At 34.5% G+C, this 19,497-nt stretch overlaps 1 protein-coding gene across 11 annotated transcripts in view; it reads right to left on the minus strand.

Moving 5' to 3' along the window:
* Nucleotides 1-19,497, minus strand: part of CACNA2D1 (calcium voltage-gated channel auxiliary subunit alpha2delta 1) — a 364,967-nt gene that overhangs the window by 65,280 nt on the left and 280,190 nt on the right. For 10 of the 11 annotated variants that reach the window (XM_032107946.1, XM_032107943.1, XM_032107947.1 and 7 more), the window contains exons 11-12: nucleotides 16,054-16,212; nucleotides 10,985-11,089 (exon numbers count right to left, since the gene is read on the minus strand). In XM_032107946.1, the coding sequence (XP_031963837.1) occupies nucleotides 10,985-11,089; nucleotides 16,054-16,212 (264 nt within the window). Of the gene's footprint in view, nucleotides 1-10,980; nucleotides 11,090-16,053; nucleotides 16,213-19,497 lie in introns of all 11 variants that reach the window. The other variant, XM_032107949.1, reaches the window with a different exon arrangement.

The raw sequence follows: 19,497 nt of genomic DNA on the forward strand, positions 1-19,497 counted from the left end.
CCCTAAGCTGCTTCTCCCTGACGCTCATCATCTAGCATTCTCTGAAGAAAACAACTTTTTCTCAGAATTCCTTGTAAATTTGGTGGTCCATATCAGGAACCAGACAAGGGAGTTGACAAAGTAATTCCCACTGTACTCTGGATTAAAAGCATTTTAGGCATTTCTTTGATAGTCAAAACAACATTTGGAGGCAGCTGAGCAGCTGGAAAGGACTGGATTAATTAGAGAGATATTTACGGTTCATATTGTGACACTAAGCCTTCTTTTCTTTTTTTTTCATTGTTCTTCTAAATCCCATGGAAGAATTATTACAAATATCATCCAATTATTTAAAGGAATATTTAAATATGCCATTTCAAACACTAATTTTAATCACGTACTCTGCCTTGTTTTTTCCCACACAAATAGTCTTGTATAGTTGCTTCCTCGATTTTTTGCTCCCATTTCCTCCAGTTCTTGTACAGCATGGAAAAGTGACTGAAATTTAACAATTGCAAGTGCCAAACAGTTGTACTAGAAGAGGGAAAAGAGTGGGTGGGAAAAGGAAAGACCCTCAGAAACCCTCATTTCCAGCAGAATCCATTTACAGGAAGTCTCCCTGTCTGGAATTATCAATTACAAAAATTTCATGTCTAGTTTTATAATTGGCTGATGCTTATGAAAAGAACATGAAAATTCTAAAAAAAAAAAATTATTTAATGAGCTTTAGAAAGGGTATGCCACCCAAACAGGTGAGGGGACTTTGTCCATGCTCACATGCTGTTTCTTGAAGACTGACCTGGGAACAGAATGGTATCTTCAGATTACCTTAGAAGATGGAGATTAAGGGATGAAAATGCTGCAAGTTTGGTTCCCTTTTCTTTTCTAGGTGGAAAAAAACATTACAGCTACTGTATAATGATGGAAGTTCAGCAGTGCCATATAGGGCTATGCTGAGGGCAGCCTGACCTTGCCTTTGCTTGCAGGTAGGACGTGCCATTCCTGACAAAAGCAGGCGGTGACGATGCCACCTGTCAGCAGCTGGCAAGTGCCCGAGCAGGGCTGAAAGACAGATGCTTCTGTGCAGTCATGGAATAGAGAACGTCCTTCACAGTTAAAGATTAATTCAAGCAGTTCATGCCCACTCATTGTACTTCTTGCCAAACTGCACCTGAAATTTCAGGATTATCTATGAGAAGCATCAAATATGTACAGACAGCTGCCACCTATCCCGTGGGCAGTTAATAATAAACATGAAATTAATCATGACCCAGTTCACTCATACACGGAATAATATGTATTTTCATTTCTTTTCAAATCAGAGAAATAAATACAATTTTCAGGAAAAAAATACAAGTGATTTTCCCCTGCAATCCACAGGTAAAACAACCATTTGGGGTGTCGATAGCCTTGGTGTATTGAACAGTTTGTACCAGAATCTTCTTAGTAGATTTAGATCTAAATTTTGCATTCCCAATGGCTGAAAGAGCAGAGAAAATTTACTCTAATAGATCATACTTTAGGTGACAAGGTATAAGATATTTCTGTCTATAATGTGATATAAATGTATTTTAATAACTTCTGGCAAGTTATTTTTTTTAAAAAAAGAAATAAGGAAAATAAAGAGGTCTTCAGACCTCATTATAAATATGCTTCTTACAGAGAAATGTATTGTAGACAAAACATTGCCTTAGAGGGTTTTGGGTTTGTCTTTGTTTTTTTGTTTTCAAATGAAATAGCAGCTACAGACTAAGTTTGCAACAAAAAACATTGAGGTTATTGTTTTTCCTGTCTGCATGTAGGATTGAGAATACAGAATTGTCAAACCACATTATACAATTCAAAGTGGTGGCTTCAAAAAATGATTTGCAAATAAAACCAAATTCTTCCCTGTAAAAAAAAAATCAATTTACATAAACTCAGAATTATTAAAAAAAAAAAAAAAATACATTTGCAGCTGGCACTCCAGGTTCTGTGGTCATTATGGATAAGATGTTTTTGTTTGCACATGATTTAGGATGAGATTATGAAGGGCAGAATTCCTATCTAAGCCTCAGCAAACAATAAATACATTACTTTGAATTTGATACAAGACTAACATGAGTTCAACTGAAATTACTGACTTCAAATAGAAGTTGAATATAGAAACAGAGGAATGGAGACATATAATTGGATACTAATTCAAAGACTGCATATGGGAACTGATTCTCTTCTGAAAAATAACAGATTTTTTGGGGGGAGGGGTTTTCTTCTCTGTTTTTTAGGACTAAGACCTACAAAAATGTTTGTGAAGACCTCAAAATAATTAGAAGCTAATACTTCAATGCCATTTTCCTTAACCATACAAGTGCAAGATCATAAAGTCAATTTCTTATTCTTCTATTAAAGACAACCTATTCTTATACCACATTCAATTCTGCATATTAAATTCTATCCTATACAGTGCAAAAAATTTGAGAATATAACTGTGACTTCCTGGAGATATGACAGCGCAGATTTTAGCCTTTTCTTTGAGACTAATCAGGATTCTGAATCCAAGTCACTTTCTAAGTAGAGACTGGGGTACTTTCTATTTACCAGCATACTCATTCCCTACTTGAAAGATGACTTTTTTCATTGCCTTTTTTCAAAATAAAGGGTGTATTTTTTTGCAAAATGCTTTAGAAAAAGACCTTCTAAGTGACATTTAGTAGTTCTTACTCTTGATAAGACCTGTCAAACAGAGTTGCTCCACCTCAAGGCCTGATGTTCTCTCCTAAAAAGCAACCTTTCCTTACAACATTTGCATCAATCTTTAATACTCTGCATTGAAGTTGCACAGAGTTTCTACTTGCCTGGGTAAAATGTACAATTTACCTACACTTGCAGTCTCACTTCTCATTTCACATCCCTTTCCTCTGTTATGCTTCTTGCATATATAAGCACATATTTCTTGCTATCCAAATGGACTGTAACTTTGTTTTTCAAAAATTTTATTTCCGTCTTAACCTGTCATATGTTTAGGCTGCTGCATGTGTACATCTTGTGCCACCATCTGCTTGTTTCAGCTGTTTCCTTACTCTCTTGCCCCCTAAAGAGATTCCTATTCAGCATTCTCCCCCTTTGAGCACTGGTATAAACTCTTCTGCATCTGTCTGTCCACTTTTTCCATCTGTGCATTGGCAAATCTTTCCATCTACTATAGACAAATGCTCAACACCCACCTATGAGGTGGCCTAAGCAGCATTTAGAAACTAAGATGTCTATCAATTTTTAGAGTCACTTAATAATAGTTAATTATTTTTAAAAAATAGATTCAGTTGTGCTACCTTAGTTACACTGCTTATTCTATTAAGTAGACAAATTCTGCAGTTTCTTCCCAGAAAGTTGCATTCTTAAACCAGTGTTGTAAAGTTAACCTTTGGAAAATGCTAGACTCAGTGAACATGCAAATGTCAGAATTTTCACTATATAATGGGCAATTTTACATAAAGGCATCTCTTAATCTTCATAATCATATTCATATTTTTTTCTTCATCCTTTCTGGCTTTTCTATGTGCAGAAAACAATTCTTAACTTTTCAATTTTCTTTACTCTTTGTGTTTTTAAATGAATAGGATATGTGAACCACTCTTATGTGGCCCTGACAGTAAAACAACTTAAATCTTCTCTGTCTCTATTTTCTGTAACTGACTCATTACAGTCAGTTTTTACTTACTTATTGCACTTCCCTTAATAAACACCAGAAGCATAGAAAAAATATGTATAACTGTGAATATATAAGGTCTGGTAGATAAAACTTATAATGTGAGACAGAATTACTGAATAACTTGTAGCAGGTTAGGAAAATTTCTTATTCTAGAAGATGCCAAGAATAGTTAATTTATTTCTGAATTTTAAGGTAGAATGATCTGTATATCTAGGAGAAAGAAAATATTTTGAGTAAAAGATCAAGAAGTGATTTTTATTACAAGGAAAGGAAGGTTTCATAGCAGTAAAAAAATTATAAGAGACAGACTCCAACAAACACAGAGAATTAGGTAGCTGAGTAGTGTAGGAAGAAAATCTAAAGAATGAAGGATTAAAAGCAAAATGGTAACTCAGAAAAAAGAAAACATTAAGTGTACAATAAAAAACAGCTTAATGTAATGTAGGATTAAAGATACTTAGAAAATCAGGCACAGATACTGAAACTGAAGAGGAACTGTTAAAAAAACAAAAACAAACAACCAAAAACCCCAGAACATCTAAGGAAAAAAGATTAAGTATAAAATAAAACCCAAATATGTTTCAATAGCATAACACAATTCCAAAATGGTAAGTTATGCTCTATGATATATTTACCTAAGTGATGACGTGCATTAAAAATAGATATATATACAGAAAATACTCTGTTCTCTTGATGCCACTTAAGTTTCTCTCACTGTTCAAGAGCATGTTCTAAGAAAGGCAGCGACAATGTGCCTTTATACAAAAAAGGGGTGTAAAGAATAAAGAATGAAAATAATCTAAGATATTAATTTGATGAATCTGAAAGAAATTAGCTTGTTTAGTTGAAAAGACAAAAGTTGGATAGAAAACTTGGATTAAAGTTTCAAAATAGAAATTGTTTCCTAAAATGGAAGGGGAAATTATGATGAGAATTAATTGCTCTTATTAAAAAATGTAAAATGAAATGAAAAAAGAAAAAAACCCAAACAAAACTAAACCCCCTAAACCTACTTTTTCTTAAGGAAATCTAGGAAAGCTTTCTAAATAGGTAGTTGTTGAAAGAGAAGAATGTAAATACCTAAGGAAGCTGTGGAACTGGATACTTTAAAGAAGAGGTTACATAAACACCATCAGGCATGGCCTAGGTATTAAAAGGCTCATTTCAGAAAGTCCCAGACCTCCAATACTTGAATTACAGAGGAACATCACCAAATCAAATAGTATTTCACAGCAATTGCAAATTCACAGGAATAAATGCACAGTTAATATATGGGGTGGCTGAGACAGGATGGACCCTCTGATGTCTAGCCTCAATCAGCTATGCCATATGTAGCATTTTGTTTGTATAAATAAACAAAATGCAGTCCAGCTCTCTTGCATTTGTCCCAAAACAAACATAATGTGCTTTCTATATTAACTGATACTCTATCCTTGTTGCCTTGATTAATCATTTTATGCCATCTGCAGCATCAACCTCAATGTGATGCACTGAATCAATCGCTATTACTGCAGTGTTTGGAATTGAACATCAACAAAAATAGAAGTATCAAATAGCCTCCTCCATGCCAAATTTGAGGGAAACAAGCTGCCAGTTGGGTTTTATGTAACAGATACACATGACTTTAATAAGACCGATAAGGTTACTTTTCAACAAAGCTATATTAAAATTTTCATTAGTCTTCTGCAGTTCTCAATACCTCCACGTGGATTTTTATCTTGCACAGGAGATAAAAATGTCTGGCAGCCCAGAATCATTCTCATAATTAAACAGCAGCATAAAAAGAAACTCACATCAACAGAGAGATGTGTGTGCAGACACATGCATGAAAAAATTCTTCTGCATGCAGCTCTTCCTAAAAATCCCCCCTCTGCCCCACTGCACTTTCTGCTGCACCTCTTGACTCTGCAGCAACCTCGCCCAGATGTCCATACACAGAATAGCACAGGGGATATGATGGCTGAATGGAAAAGTGAAAAAAGTAGAAGAAATGTCATGGATATTGCTTCCTTATTAGTATCCAAGAAAGGCTTGGTGATGTTATTTAGTCTAAAGATAAAGGAGTCAGGGAAAGATAGTGTGGAAAAGATGGGCAGACTATTGTTATCCAAAAACATTGCCAGGGCATGGACACATGGTAGCTTAGCATGTCAGTTTAGAAAACAGCTGTTGTAAGAACAGTGTATAGATATTTTTGAAAAAGAGTATCTTAAAAATCACTGAACTCTGATTTCTAGTGGGGAAATAGGGCTTCACAACCATCAGGTAACTGTGGTTCAAAATCTAAGTTTATGGGGAAAAAATGTGTGCCTAATACCATACTGAAAAAGAAAAAAGCTACCAACCTCCCCCTCCCTCCCAAACTGTTCTTGCATGGATTTATAGACTCAAGACTTAAATAGCTCAGTATTGTGCAGCTTGACTATTACTGAAGCATATTTGGGTAATGAGTGTCAAAGGAGGGATACTGCTGATATGGAATATTTAAATTCATTATTGTAGTAGAATTAATTTATGTTAGGAATCCAGAAACTGGAACTGTGGGTATATTGCAAGCCCTTAATTAATAATTGGAGCTAAGAGGTAAAAAAATGTAATTTGACTTTAGAATAAGATGCTTCTTCGGTGAATACTTTAATAACAGTTTCCACTTTTACTTTGAAAGAAAAAATAATGGATTATGGAATTTTTAAGTACTGACCCAAGTTTCACCCAGAATATTTTAGGTTTACCATTTGTGCATATCCTGGAACATACAATAAACTAAAATTAACAGCTGGAAGGTGACACTTTCTTAAGGCAGAAGTAATTAGGAAAGGAGCCAGGGAGTCAGTTTAAACAGCTAGCTGAAGCTTTGTTCAACCCTTAATTTAATTACTTTGTGTTATATCCTGTGTCACAAGTCTACCACACACTCAGAAATGCCAAACCTGTTGGGGTGCACTCTGACAGCTGTTCAGCTCTATTCAAAGCTGGCAGTAGTGTTGTGAAAGACGCTGTTTCTATTTTCAACTCTGTAAGTGATTGTATAAAGTTATACTTGGCCAGTCTGATCCCTGATGAGAATTGCACGGCTACCCAAAGTGGAAATATCATGGGCTTTTTTGATGATCCTTTCTAGTCAGGACTAACACTTGTCTAGAACAATTCATACACCACTGCCTAAATTAACATAGTTTTGATTTTAGTTTTACTAACTAGCAATTATGCTGTAACGGGTTGAAACCGAAAAAGAAAATGGTTCCCTGCTCTGGTAATGACAGTAGGAAGCTTTTTTTTTTTTTTTTTTAAATGAAAGTTTTACAAGTTCTTTCACATAAATATTTCATTTTATCATTCTATTGACATGCTGAATGTGTCCCATTTGGAAGAAGTCAGTGGCAGCTGTAAGCTTCCCAGTGGAGTTCCAGCAAGCTGGAGCCTTCTCCCACAGGATCTCTACCACTGTAGCAATTCTGTGCCGACCACATACAGATATTCATAATGGAACTGAGTTTTTGGAAAACTTCTCTTTACATAATTTCCTCTAAAATGATACTGTCAGAAAAATCTACACAAAATGAGGTTGTATTAATCTTGGCAAGTAATTCTATGGGAATGAGACATAAGACCCAATTTATGGGTAGGGTCTGCTCCTATCTGAGGGGTCAGACCAATCCTGCCTGTGTGTGTTAGATCAGTCCATCCAACCCACGCAAACCTCTATCATTCTTCAAAACTTCAAACAACTAAAAATGCATGAGGTATGTTTAAGGTCTTTTCCTACTCACATAAGCTGAGCAATCTTTCCAAATACAGATTCCAAGGGGACAATTTGCCCCAAAGATCTGTGGTTTTCTATTTTCAACCTGAATTCAAAATTCTCACGATAAACGCCTACGGGGAATGCATTTCAATTAAATTTATATTGCTATTTTCAGTGAAGCCATCTGTAGGAGGAGTGCAAATAAAATGAAATTTAGCACCCTCATTCCTGAAATTTAGAGCATGTGTGGTATTTTACACATTTAATGTGAGTGCCCCAAATGTCACCATGAAGGTAAACACTCCGGTTTTTAAATATCAGGCTCAGCGTGTAGTTGCAATATATGACAATAAAATCTGGCTTTATAAAGGGAAAAAGGCATGCAAAGGTGAAACACAACAGTGATTTTCCACTTCAAACAAAATGTTCCTCCCCAAATCTGTGTTACGTAAGTTTTATAATAACCTCCTATTTGTACTGTAAATTATTTATATAGACAGAAAACTATTTTAAATGTATCTGTATGCTATTTCAAACAGATTAAAAGCTCTAATTCAAAAGGACTATTTTTCAGCCTCTAGATTATAGGCTGCTCTTTTAGTAGTTTTCAATTGTTTATTGCATTCATTAACTTAACTTGAAGGTTGCACCAAGGACACTGCAAACAAGTGTACTAAATCACGTTACTTGATGGGCCAAAACTGAAGCTTCTTTCATGACAAGGAATTACAAATTAACTGAAATGGAAAAGAAAATACTTACAGAGCTGAAGCAATTTTACATCAAGAAGATGAAAACAAGGATTAATAGATTTAAATAAATGGTCTTTTCTTTGTACAAGAAAAAGAAAGTAAGTTTACAACACAGTGTGCCTAAGGTGGGAAGTGACTGACTGTGACATAAGACAATAAAGATTCATCTTTTATATACTTTATGCAAAACTCAAAGACAAGTGGTCAAATAAATGCAGAGCAGGCAAGAAAATACATATGCTGATACATATTTATACCATTAACTACTTCTACTGTAAAACACAGAAAACTTTTTAACACCTTATATTGAATAATCCCTCTACAAATTTATAAATATGAAAATAGTCTTAAATTCATTGGATATTTATGAAATAAATTATAAATTAACTGAAATAAAGACAACAGGAGCTACTCCCACATCTCTTTAAAAATATCATAATTTAATATAAGAAATCAGCCTACTCTGCAATCTAAGAAGGTAACGAAATATTTGGGACTATGACTTAGCAAGATCAGAAGTGTATGTGTATTTTCCATGTTCGAATGTGTCTACCAATTATGTTATTCTCTACTGATAATGAACTAACATTAAGTTACATACAGAGGCAACAACAAAAGACCTCACGTCATCATTCTGGAATCAAGTGTAGCCTTACTAAGAAGAGCATTATCACAAGCATATTTTGTATAAATCTTATTTTTAAAAGTATTAGAATGCTATGAAAGATGTTAGGAGATTTCACTGTGACTCCTCAAAAAGAATTTTCTGGTCCAGTCTCATTAGAAGCTCTTCAACCATAAATTTCTCCTCAACACTACAAGGATTGTTACTGATTGAAAGTGATAAGGAGAAAGCAAATGGTTCTTCAAATTACACCTGCCTAAACTTGGTACTTCAATTTCAATGTCACTTTGGAGAAAATCAGTAAGGACTAATACCTAGCAACCTAGTACTTCATTAGACAAGTGACAAAATGTAACTGTTTGCTAAGATTTGGACTTGTAGATGCATAGACCACAAAAGAGTGTAGAAAATGTGCCTTGCATTGCATCAGCACTGCATTAAATTATATATGATAATATACTGACACACAGTGACCATTATCACCATCATACATTTGCTGTATACAATAAAACCCCCAAACCCTCCTTCACTAGAGGGAACAAGAAAGTGACTGTGTATAGCATTTTATATATAACAGTATACATAAAACCACCCTGACCCTTGGCAGTGAAAATTTACAACATTAAATGATGCAGTAAAATAACCATTTAAAATTAGTAAGTCCTACATTTCATTTATTATACTTCAAAGAATAATCAACCATCAGGCATGATATGATTAAGACCACAAATCTCGGCCCCCGAAATCTGTTTTGTTATTTGGACTGAATATTTTACTACACTTTCCTCCTAACACAGCAAATTAAATGAAAAAAATTAATAAGGAATCAATCATACATCTTCCCCTTATGCATGTATTTTCTATAGCTGATGGCTGTTGTTGTAACATGACAAAAGCTACCACATCCAAATTTGAAGAGGAGTCTCTGCATATATTTTCAGAGTATAGCCATGTGTGTCACACAAGGCTATGATTTCCATTGTCTCTTCTAATTGCCAGTTTAAAAAGTACTTTCAAGTCAGACAAAGGATTAACTAAACCCTGCCATATCATTCTATGTGAAACGCTACTGTAAAGCAGCCATAAAATGATTATTCAAGGTCAGTGACTGAATTGCTGGTCTAGATACAAATTCAGCATTGCATTTCCAGTTCTACTTTTGAAAGGATTAATTCAAACATTGAGGATTTCCAACCAAATACTTCCACTGCTTTATATACATCCATGGCGATTGTTAAAGTGCCTTCATGAGTCATGTTCTAACTTTTAGCTGCTTTTTTGAAAACAAAACAAGAAACAACTCACAAAACCCCACAGGTACAGGCACATCCCCAAGTACTAGAAAAAGTAAAATCTTAGTTGCAGTGTGAACCCAGCTCATATTCCATTTCTATTTAGAATGTGATTAATCTAGTAATAATAATAATAAATGATGGTTTGCACTGAAATTTAGTAGGAGACAACTCTAAAAGCTGTTATATTTCATGCACACGCTCATGCATTTTAAGTATGCAAAAGCCAGACCAGAAGTTTGATTAGATTCAAAGACTAAACCCAAAACCAGCACAGCTAATAATCCAATTTAATCTAAACAACAGAACTCATCCAGGGTTTCTCATGTCAAACCCATAATTCTGCTTGAACCACAGATCAAATTTCATCAACAGAAAGCCATCCCACTTCTTGCTAAGACACTCCAAGGTATAATTAGCCTCACTGGGAAAAATGTGGGTTTGTTCCAGCCCAAATCTATTCAAATTCAGATTCTAACCTTGAGTCATCATTTTGCTTTTGCCTGGCAAACAATGAGAGCACATAGAAGATATTTGCAGTGAGGACATAGAGATACACACATGTATCATATCATTTAACTACCTATGTTTCTGCTGGGTAATTCAGGGATTACACTAATGCAAGAAAAATGTCAATAGAAAGTTGAGTTCTTTATGGCTTAGAGTATACTTCTGCATCACTTGAGACCAACAAGTCTCAAGGTGTAAAATATTGAATATATTTTATGATTTTTCAAATAAATATTATAGATTGAAAAAGCTTTAAGTGTCCTAAGGATCAATACTAATACATTTTTTTAAAAGCACTTTATACATGCACCAAATATGCTTTCACTTCCATATTTAAATGTTCCTCTTTATGTTGTTTCATTTTATACAGTACAATTTTCATATATCACTTACTTTTTTGTCTTCGTTATATTTGTGGAAAATTTCTTGTGCTCTTTCTTCACCACCATCCGTAAACAACATAATAATCTTATTGCAGTTAGCTCTGGAGACACTGTGCTGTAAGAGAAACAAAGAGAAGAGTTTTTATATTTCAGGCTATAAGGAATAACAACTGTTTTATTTGATGGCTTTTATAGCTACAGGCTTACTACTTTAATGTGGTAATGTCAAAACTTAAACAATCTTTTAGAATTTCATTCAACACCCCCTTCTGAATGAAAAATAAAATAAAATAAAATAAAATAAAATAAAATAAATGCACTTTTCTGTTCCATGAGACTTAAATATGAGTCATTTCAGATCTGGCCCAATAGAATGGAATAGGGATTTGGGGGTTCCTTTAACATCCACAAACTTGAGGAGAGCTTTTTTGCTCATATCCATCACATCAACCCCACAGTGTCCCTTGACAGATGTTCTGCATGAGACTTGCACAGTGAGGATCTCTAAACATTTTTACTCTTCTCTTTTCTCATTCTTACTTTTTTTCCTTATCCTTAGATTCCTTGTAGAAACTGGAGAAACAATGACCCTGTAACAAATTACTGAATATGCTTATTTGTTTTCTGTTGGACTCCTACTTACAAAAAGTTTCCAGCTCACTGACCAATTGAATAAAAACTCTGCTAATTTAGGCATTCTATGGGATATCCACCTTATAAGGTTTGAAATATTCTTGCATTTGCTATTTTTGTCATATTTCCTTAAAATGGACTTAATCTTCCAAGTCTTTAATTCTTTCATGTTGTTTCTTTTAATTAATAATACTCTGAAGTGAATAGCTAATCTTTAGAAAGGCATTTTAGAATTAGGTTTACATAATATACTGTAGCATAGATATGGCCACCTAGATTATTAAGATCTCTCCATCACCTACTTTTCCAACTATATTGCATTTCAGAGTTGAAAAACAGAGCATGTTCCATTATTTCTGGAGAACAAGCCTGAAACAATTAAGAAGTCCCTCTGACTCCTAATGCATCAAAGTAACCAGTAAAGCCCCCGAGAAAAATGCAGTGCTTTTTGCAAAGGAATGAAAACATTGCTCCACAGCCAGATCAATAGAGGTGAGCATGAATTTTTGCTCCTCTTTCTTTATTCTCTAAAAGTTAAGAATGTAGTCTAAGCAAATTGCTCATTACTTTTGCAGCTGTTCCTTGCCCTTTGTGTTGAGTACAAATGGTCCTAGTCAGACACATCTTGGTACTTCTGAGTAGTTGGATGTGACAGAGTAAAACCCTTAGAGATCCAGTGACATAAATTCAACTTCTCCTTCTGCAAGCCTGAATTTTGCTGGATTAATTTACTCTAGAGTCAGGAAGATAAACAGGAGAGTTGTCCTTATAAAGTCCCCTGTTCCCCCTTGCTTTACTATTGGATGCTACAGAGTGACTGTCACCAGGCTGGTCAGGTGTCATGATCCCACTCCCCTCTGCCACTTTTCATTCTACTCATTGGTCTGACTCCTGTAATCAAGAGACTGAAACATCAAAGCCTCAAACATCACCCAATAATTCTCAGTATTGCAGCTCTGCAGTTCTACAATGTTCCCAGAAAACTAAAGTATAAAACCTTAATTAACAGGGTAAGAAATATTCCTCAAAGATTATTTATATTGAGAGTTCAATATTCAGTGAAGAATTACTCTCTTTCTTACTATTACTACTTTCAAATTTAAAAATTTGAAAAAAAAGGAAATCAAGCCCAAAGACTTCCTTATACGTAACAACATATAAACCCTGCCTGAAATCAATACATTCTCTCCAATCTCATCAGCACACTGTGTTTCAGTTGGACTTAAATAATTTATGACCATATTTCGCTTGTGAAATATAACTTAAAAGATACTGCTTTGGGCTGCAGCCTTCTCGATATTAAAAAAGTAATAAAAGTAGGGTTGGATACCTCATAAATAAAGAAATTCACCTACATTTACAGTGATTTAATATATAGACCAAAATAAGATCAGAGGAACAAGGAAGGGGACCAAAATTTGCTCATATTATGGAACTTTTCTAGTGATTTTGAAAGAAGCACTGCTACAGGCAATGTGAACTTGAGCTAGACTTTGCTTTCACTGACTGAAACAGGACTTTTCTAGTGGCTTATTTAGCATATGCATACATAGTATCAGAAAAAAGCAGTTTTCTCTTATCTCCTCGTACTTATAGCAGGGCATTTACTTACACTACATTGTTTAGACATTAAAGTCATGTCACAGAAAAAAAATCCGAGATTTTAGCCTCCAAACATTATTGGAAACCTGAACGTGAATAAGATCAAATCATATGATATTACTCCATCCCTGGAAGTGTTAAGGAAGTGTTAAGGATGGAGCTCTGAGCACCCTGGTCTGGTGACAGGTGCTCCTGTCCATGGCAGGGGTGTTGGAACCAGATCGTCTTTAAGGTCCCTTCCAACTCAGGCCATTCTATCACTCTATTATTCTCCCACCAAAAAAATTTGCGTCTGGATGAATGAATTTAACACATTAGTCTCTTACAAGGGATCAAGGAAATTACAACACATCTTCTAGCCCCTCCCCCCTTTGGATTTACATGGAGAAATACTGGCTCAGAGAGTGAATATATAACAGATTGTGAGAAGATGATGCTGTAGTTTCATCATTTTTCTGAACAGTTTGCCTTAGCAGTCCAATGGGCCACAGCTGAATGGGAATGTGTTGTCTATACAGGAGCTTCCCCTGGATAAGAAACAGCTTCTTAGATTAAACCACAAAAGAATACCACTGGAATTGAGCTATGCATTAATTTTTAGCTCTCCTGTTTGATATAGGCCTTGTTTTTTTTTTTCAAACAGGCAAGCAAGATATGATCCATTTTATATTTATCTAAAATTGCTTTTGTTTTATACAAGTTTCATGTCTTTAAAATTAACTCTTTAAGTGGCAGGTTACAACTATACCTTGTGACATGACACTTTAGGAACGCTTTTTTTCACTATTTTTTCTTTGAGAAATCATAGATATTACTGTATGAGGGGAAGAAAACCCCTCCTCAACTGCTGCAGCTGAAATATGATTTTCAAAGAAATAGCAAGTTAATGTAACAATAAATAATGGGAAAATGCTGCATAAAAATATGAAATCCAGATTATTGCTAATAAATTGAATTAGTATGTTGAAAAACTTTCAGTGTCTATTTCCATTTAGCAACACATCAGACAGCACTTTTTTCATGGTACAAGAGAAACATTATTTTGGTATTCTGGAAAGTTGTTTGAAATAATTGTCATCCAGAAACAGTACCGACAAAATTATTTTGAAAATTTGAGCAATACTGCATTTATATAAACCTCAGGGCAATTGGACTATTTGAATTCATAAATATACAACTGGAAGCTATCCCAAGGCATATTTTTTATTATTTATTTAAGCCTGTATTATACCACCATATTATATTATCTTGTCACCAGAATCTTGGGCTAAATCCATCACCAGCCCTTTACTCTTCCTGCTAAATGGATTTGCCAATATTTGGAGAGGATGAGTATATATCCAGAACCTTGTGCAATCCACAATGTCCAGACATAACTTCCAGTCTCACAGAGATCATGTGAGGCTAATCACACTTCTGGCTCCAGCTACAAAAGAGATGGTCCCACTATGACACTGATATCCAGTTATTTTTTAAATAATACTTTAGTCTTACAAACAAGTCCATTTTGAGGCTTCCCCTGTGTTCAGATTTTCTTAACGGTTGCCTGGACACAAAGTATGTATCTGGTGTTGCACCAAATGTAATCCATAATTTTAAGCAAATATAAATGTTACGAGGAACATATTTGGCAAAATTTCTTTTCTTCCTGGTTCCCACTGCATGAGACATCAACAGATGCAGAAAAGGGGGAAATGCCATCCAGCCTGGTCCAAAAATGTCCAGCAGGCTTCAATATATTGTTTGTGGTTTTACGTAACCATCAGCAGAGGACATCCCCTCATTTCCCCACCAACCCCCTCTGCTAATCTGAGCAATGGTCTACTGAGAAAATTCCCACAATAACAGTCCATTTTCTTCTCCTCCATCAAAATTTAACGAGCTCAGAATTTTCAACATCAGATATAGACTTAAACTGCATACACAATGTCAGGGAAGTGTCCTGAAGTTCAGAATCTGGCAGATTAGGAAAAAAAAAAAAAAAAAAGTAAAAAAAAAAAATTACAAAAACAGTAAGGATAAGAATACATTTCTTACTTGTTGAGCTATATCCTCACTTGCTACAAAGTGATAGGGCTTTATTTACACTAAGGTTTAAGATATAATATGCAGTCTTCATGAAGATAAGTAGAACTATTTTTTAAACAACTACATGAACCATTTAAAATTTACTAATAAACCCCAAACATTTGCGGTAAATGGGAAACATTGCTATTCAAAAAGCTAGTGCCTGGGTGAAAATTAGAAAGCACAATGTATTTAAAACATGGAAACAATGCATTTAACTTTTGAGGAAATTATTCTTCTTATACACGAGAAAGAGAAAGGAATTAGAATACTCTCAGTGAGTGAATACTACTCTTGAGGCATCATCAGGTGCCTAGTATTCCTCTATTAACTAACTTATTTCCTCCCCTCTCTCTTGCTCAAACCGTGGTAAAGTATTTATAACTTGTAATAAGTGTGAAATTGTAGGTTAGCTGAGCACTGCTAGGAGATGATGTGGTAAAATTGCAATAATAGCACAGTGATACAGATCTTTCCATTTTAAAATTAACTGCAAGTCAACCACTACCACAAGTGAATCACATGTTAAATGAAAAACCAGCTGAATGAATGAAGTAAAACAGTACAACTGATTTGAAACCAAATTAATTCCAAAGTCTTAACAATCTGCTGAGGAACCTGCAATGAAAAAAACATTGTTGGGATAAATTTACTTGCTAAATAAAGATTTGCACTTCTACCACTCAGTTACACAATGAAGGAGCAAGCAGTGGCCATCTGAACATTCAAGTTCTCCTTCTTCACCTGACAGCAGAGAGATCTTACTTAAATACTTACATTTAGCAGCTGTTCAAAAGCGTAGCTAAAGCCTTTTTTGTAATCCGTAATTCCTTTAGCAGAGATTTTATAGACAGCTTCTTTCAATTTCTTCTTGTTCCTCACATTAGCTTGGACAAGATGATTAAAGCAACTGACATTCTGAGCATTATTATTAAACTGCAAAATAAATAGAAATATTATTAAAGACAGTTAATTCTCTCTTCTGTGTACTGTAGCAGTAAATATTTATGTTTTCTGGATCTTCGTGAGATAAAGAATGTCAAACCTGGATTTCAATTTCCACTATGCTGAGAACATCCAGTAGTGACTGGAGATTTCAAAATGAGGTAATATTAAAAAAAAAAAAAACAACAGGTATTTGGTGCTTCACTCTGTGGCAACCCCAAAAAAATCTACTATAGTGGAAAAATTCCCACAAATTTTGTTTCAAGTTTACATAAAGAAGTAAAACTCAGAAATGCAGAGTTGAGGACATAAAAAAAAAAATAGATAAAGATATATTTTACTTTTTTTAATCACTGAAAAGTATTGGTTATCAGGTGACTTCCATATTCCATGAATTAGTTTGGTGGTTTACAGTGTAACTTGTACATCAGATTAAATTTGTAAATATACATTATGGAAAACACCCTTGGAAGCACATGAGAGTACATTTGCAAATATGAGAATACTGATGATAGCAATACAAATTTGTGTCTTGAGAACACATATTTCTGCTGTCTTACTCGCATATTCATAAAGTCTACTCCCTGAAAAATAATTTATATGATATTCTGACATTATCTAAAAATATACACAGAAAAAGTTTTAAGAGGAATACGTCTGCACAAGTGGAAATCAGTTGAAGATTGCTTTTAAATTCATTTCTGTATAAATATACATACACTCACATATACTAAAATACAGACCTCACAATTTACATTTCAACTGAAAGCAGATTATTATGCCTCTACCTGATTATGGATGTTCAGTGAAAGTAAATATAAATGTAATTTTATGTTGTCAACCTGGTACAAAGCCTTAAAATAACTTAAAAATCAAGCCTCATTGGCTTAAGTCTCACTACTGCTAACTAGTTCAGCAGTGCTCTATAGAATAAAAGGTAAATAAGGTCACAGATTTCAATAAATGCTCACCTACTTACATGTCTAAAATAAATCACCAAGTACCAGGTACAAAGTAAAGAGACAGAACTGCTGTCAGCAGCAAATACCAACCTGTAACTGTAGAATACTTACAACAAAAAAAAACTTGAAAGGATGAAGGGATTAATAATATTAAACCATTTTCAATTAGGGGGTTACACTGTATATTATTTTAATGTATTCCATATTTCCCCCAAAAGAATATTTTTAGGACCAAAAAAACCCAGCATTTTTTGCTGCTTAAGCAAAACCGTGAAATGATCGCACAATTGTAACCAGTTCACTTTGATGCAGAACACTGACACACTCAGTGGTGCTTCCAATAAAAGTTTCTTACAGAAGTAACCAGTAAATCACTTAATGATTATTGGATACATAAACCATGTGGAAGTGAAAACAGTTATTGTGCTGCAGAATTATTTCAGTTTGCCTCAACCTAAATTTATAGCCATGATAGGAAAATTACAGACATAGAGTAATTTTATAAAGACAAGGTCTGAAAACCAATTCAAATTGTCAGCTGGGGTAAAAGTACAGAACTTGTACCTGGAAAGTAGAAGAAAAAACTACCTAGTAGGCACCTCTGCCCTACAAAAGCCAATTTCATCTGAAAAAAATAAAGTGAAATCACTTCTCTGCTTCACCAGTGATATTATATAGATATTATTTAATAACCTAATATAAATAAATCCTCAGTTCAATCCTATGGCCTGCGCATGGCTTGTCTTTGCTATGGCAAAGTGCAGTTTAGACATTCAAGTGAAAATTTAGTAATGAGAGCAAATTTCTCCCTGGAATTTCACTAACATTAAACTGCCAATTTAATCACTTGCTAGCAGTCCTGCAAATATATCAGGATAATTATTTCTAAGAAGGTCGGGTATCCAGCATATGGATTGGTAATTATGGCTATAAAAACGATTTATAAAAAATTTTCGGGAGTACTCGTTCAAATGGTGGAGGCAGCTGACAAGGAAACTGTGCCATACTACACTTGCACATTAAACTGTATTGCCCTGTACTCACATATGCTGTAAAGTGAACCGCAGGTCAAGCCAAAGCATCTGCATCTGTAGATTCACAAATGCTGATGTAAAATGAAGGAGAGAAAAGACACATTTGTAGAATGGAGTGTTACATCAACCAAAGTCTGCAAATGCTGTAATTTAATTAAGCAAATATATGAGCCAGCTGTTTGCAGAGACATCAGTCAACATTAATGCTAATGTCAGTCAGAAAAACAGGTGAGCAGAGTTTTTGATTAGATGAAGGAATCAGTAGATGGAACAACAATCCTCCAGAATGAACGTTTCCCTGTTTGCTAGGAGATGAAGGTAAAGTTCAAATGTGACTGATGAAAATGCTCAAAGGGGGAAAGAAAATTCAGGGGTCCATTTAATTAATCTGCACTCCAGTAAAGTACTGAAGTAATGGAAGTATTTCAACTGTAAAAGCTTTCAGATCATCCTCAAAACTGACATTCCATATGTGACAAACACTGGAGCATTCAAAATTTAGAGTTAGCCAAACTGACCCAGTTTTTAGTTATGCTCATCTGAAACACAACAGCAATAGTGGCACTATGATTTTTTACACTTTAAGATGTGTAAAAATGTACACATCTTAATTTACAAGCCAAAATAACTGCTTTAAGCCTTTACTGATTACCGGCCACAATGTCTGACCCTTAAATACCATAATAATGCTTATTTCAGTTCACAAGATTTCTTGAAAACCAATTAACAATACACACAATCACTTAGCATTTAACTGAAGAAAGAACATGTATGCTTTCAAAAAACAGTTGCCATTTCAGAAAGTCCTTGTTCTTACAAAATCAAATCCTATCAATGGTGTAAAATTAAGGTAACTACAATCCATACTTTATTGAACAAAGTATTCAGTGTATTTATGTGAAGTACGTCAGCTGGGTATTTATCAGCTTGGTATTCCCCCTAATTATTGCAATAAATATAAACATATGCAACAAAAGTGCTATTGGTAAAAAGGAAATAAAAGGCATGTTTTTATGATGCCGTGGGCTCAGTGGTTCACTTACAAAACAGTATATGACATTTGGAGGCAAACCATTCAATTGTTAAAATGTAAAGACACCCTATACAGTCTGTGACCACCAATGAGAACTTCTACTTTTTCAAGTATATGAAAAGCTTATTCCTTATCTAAGCTAAAATAAGAGGGGCTTCCAGCGAAACAGCTATAAATCACAGAAAACAGGATAACCTTGAGCTTTTTATTTTAAAGCATCATGAAGTATTAATATAATGAAATCTGT

The sequence above is a fragment of the Corvus moneduloides genome, chromosome 4, assembly GCF_009650955.1.
Source record: "Corvus moneduloides isolate bCorMon1 chromosome 4, bCorMon1.pri, whole genome shotgun sequence".
NCBI lineage: Eukaryota > Metazoa > Chordata > Aves > Passeriformes > Corvidae > Corvus > Corvus moneduloides.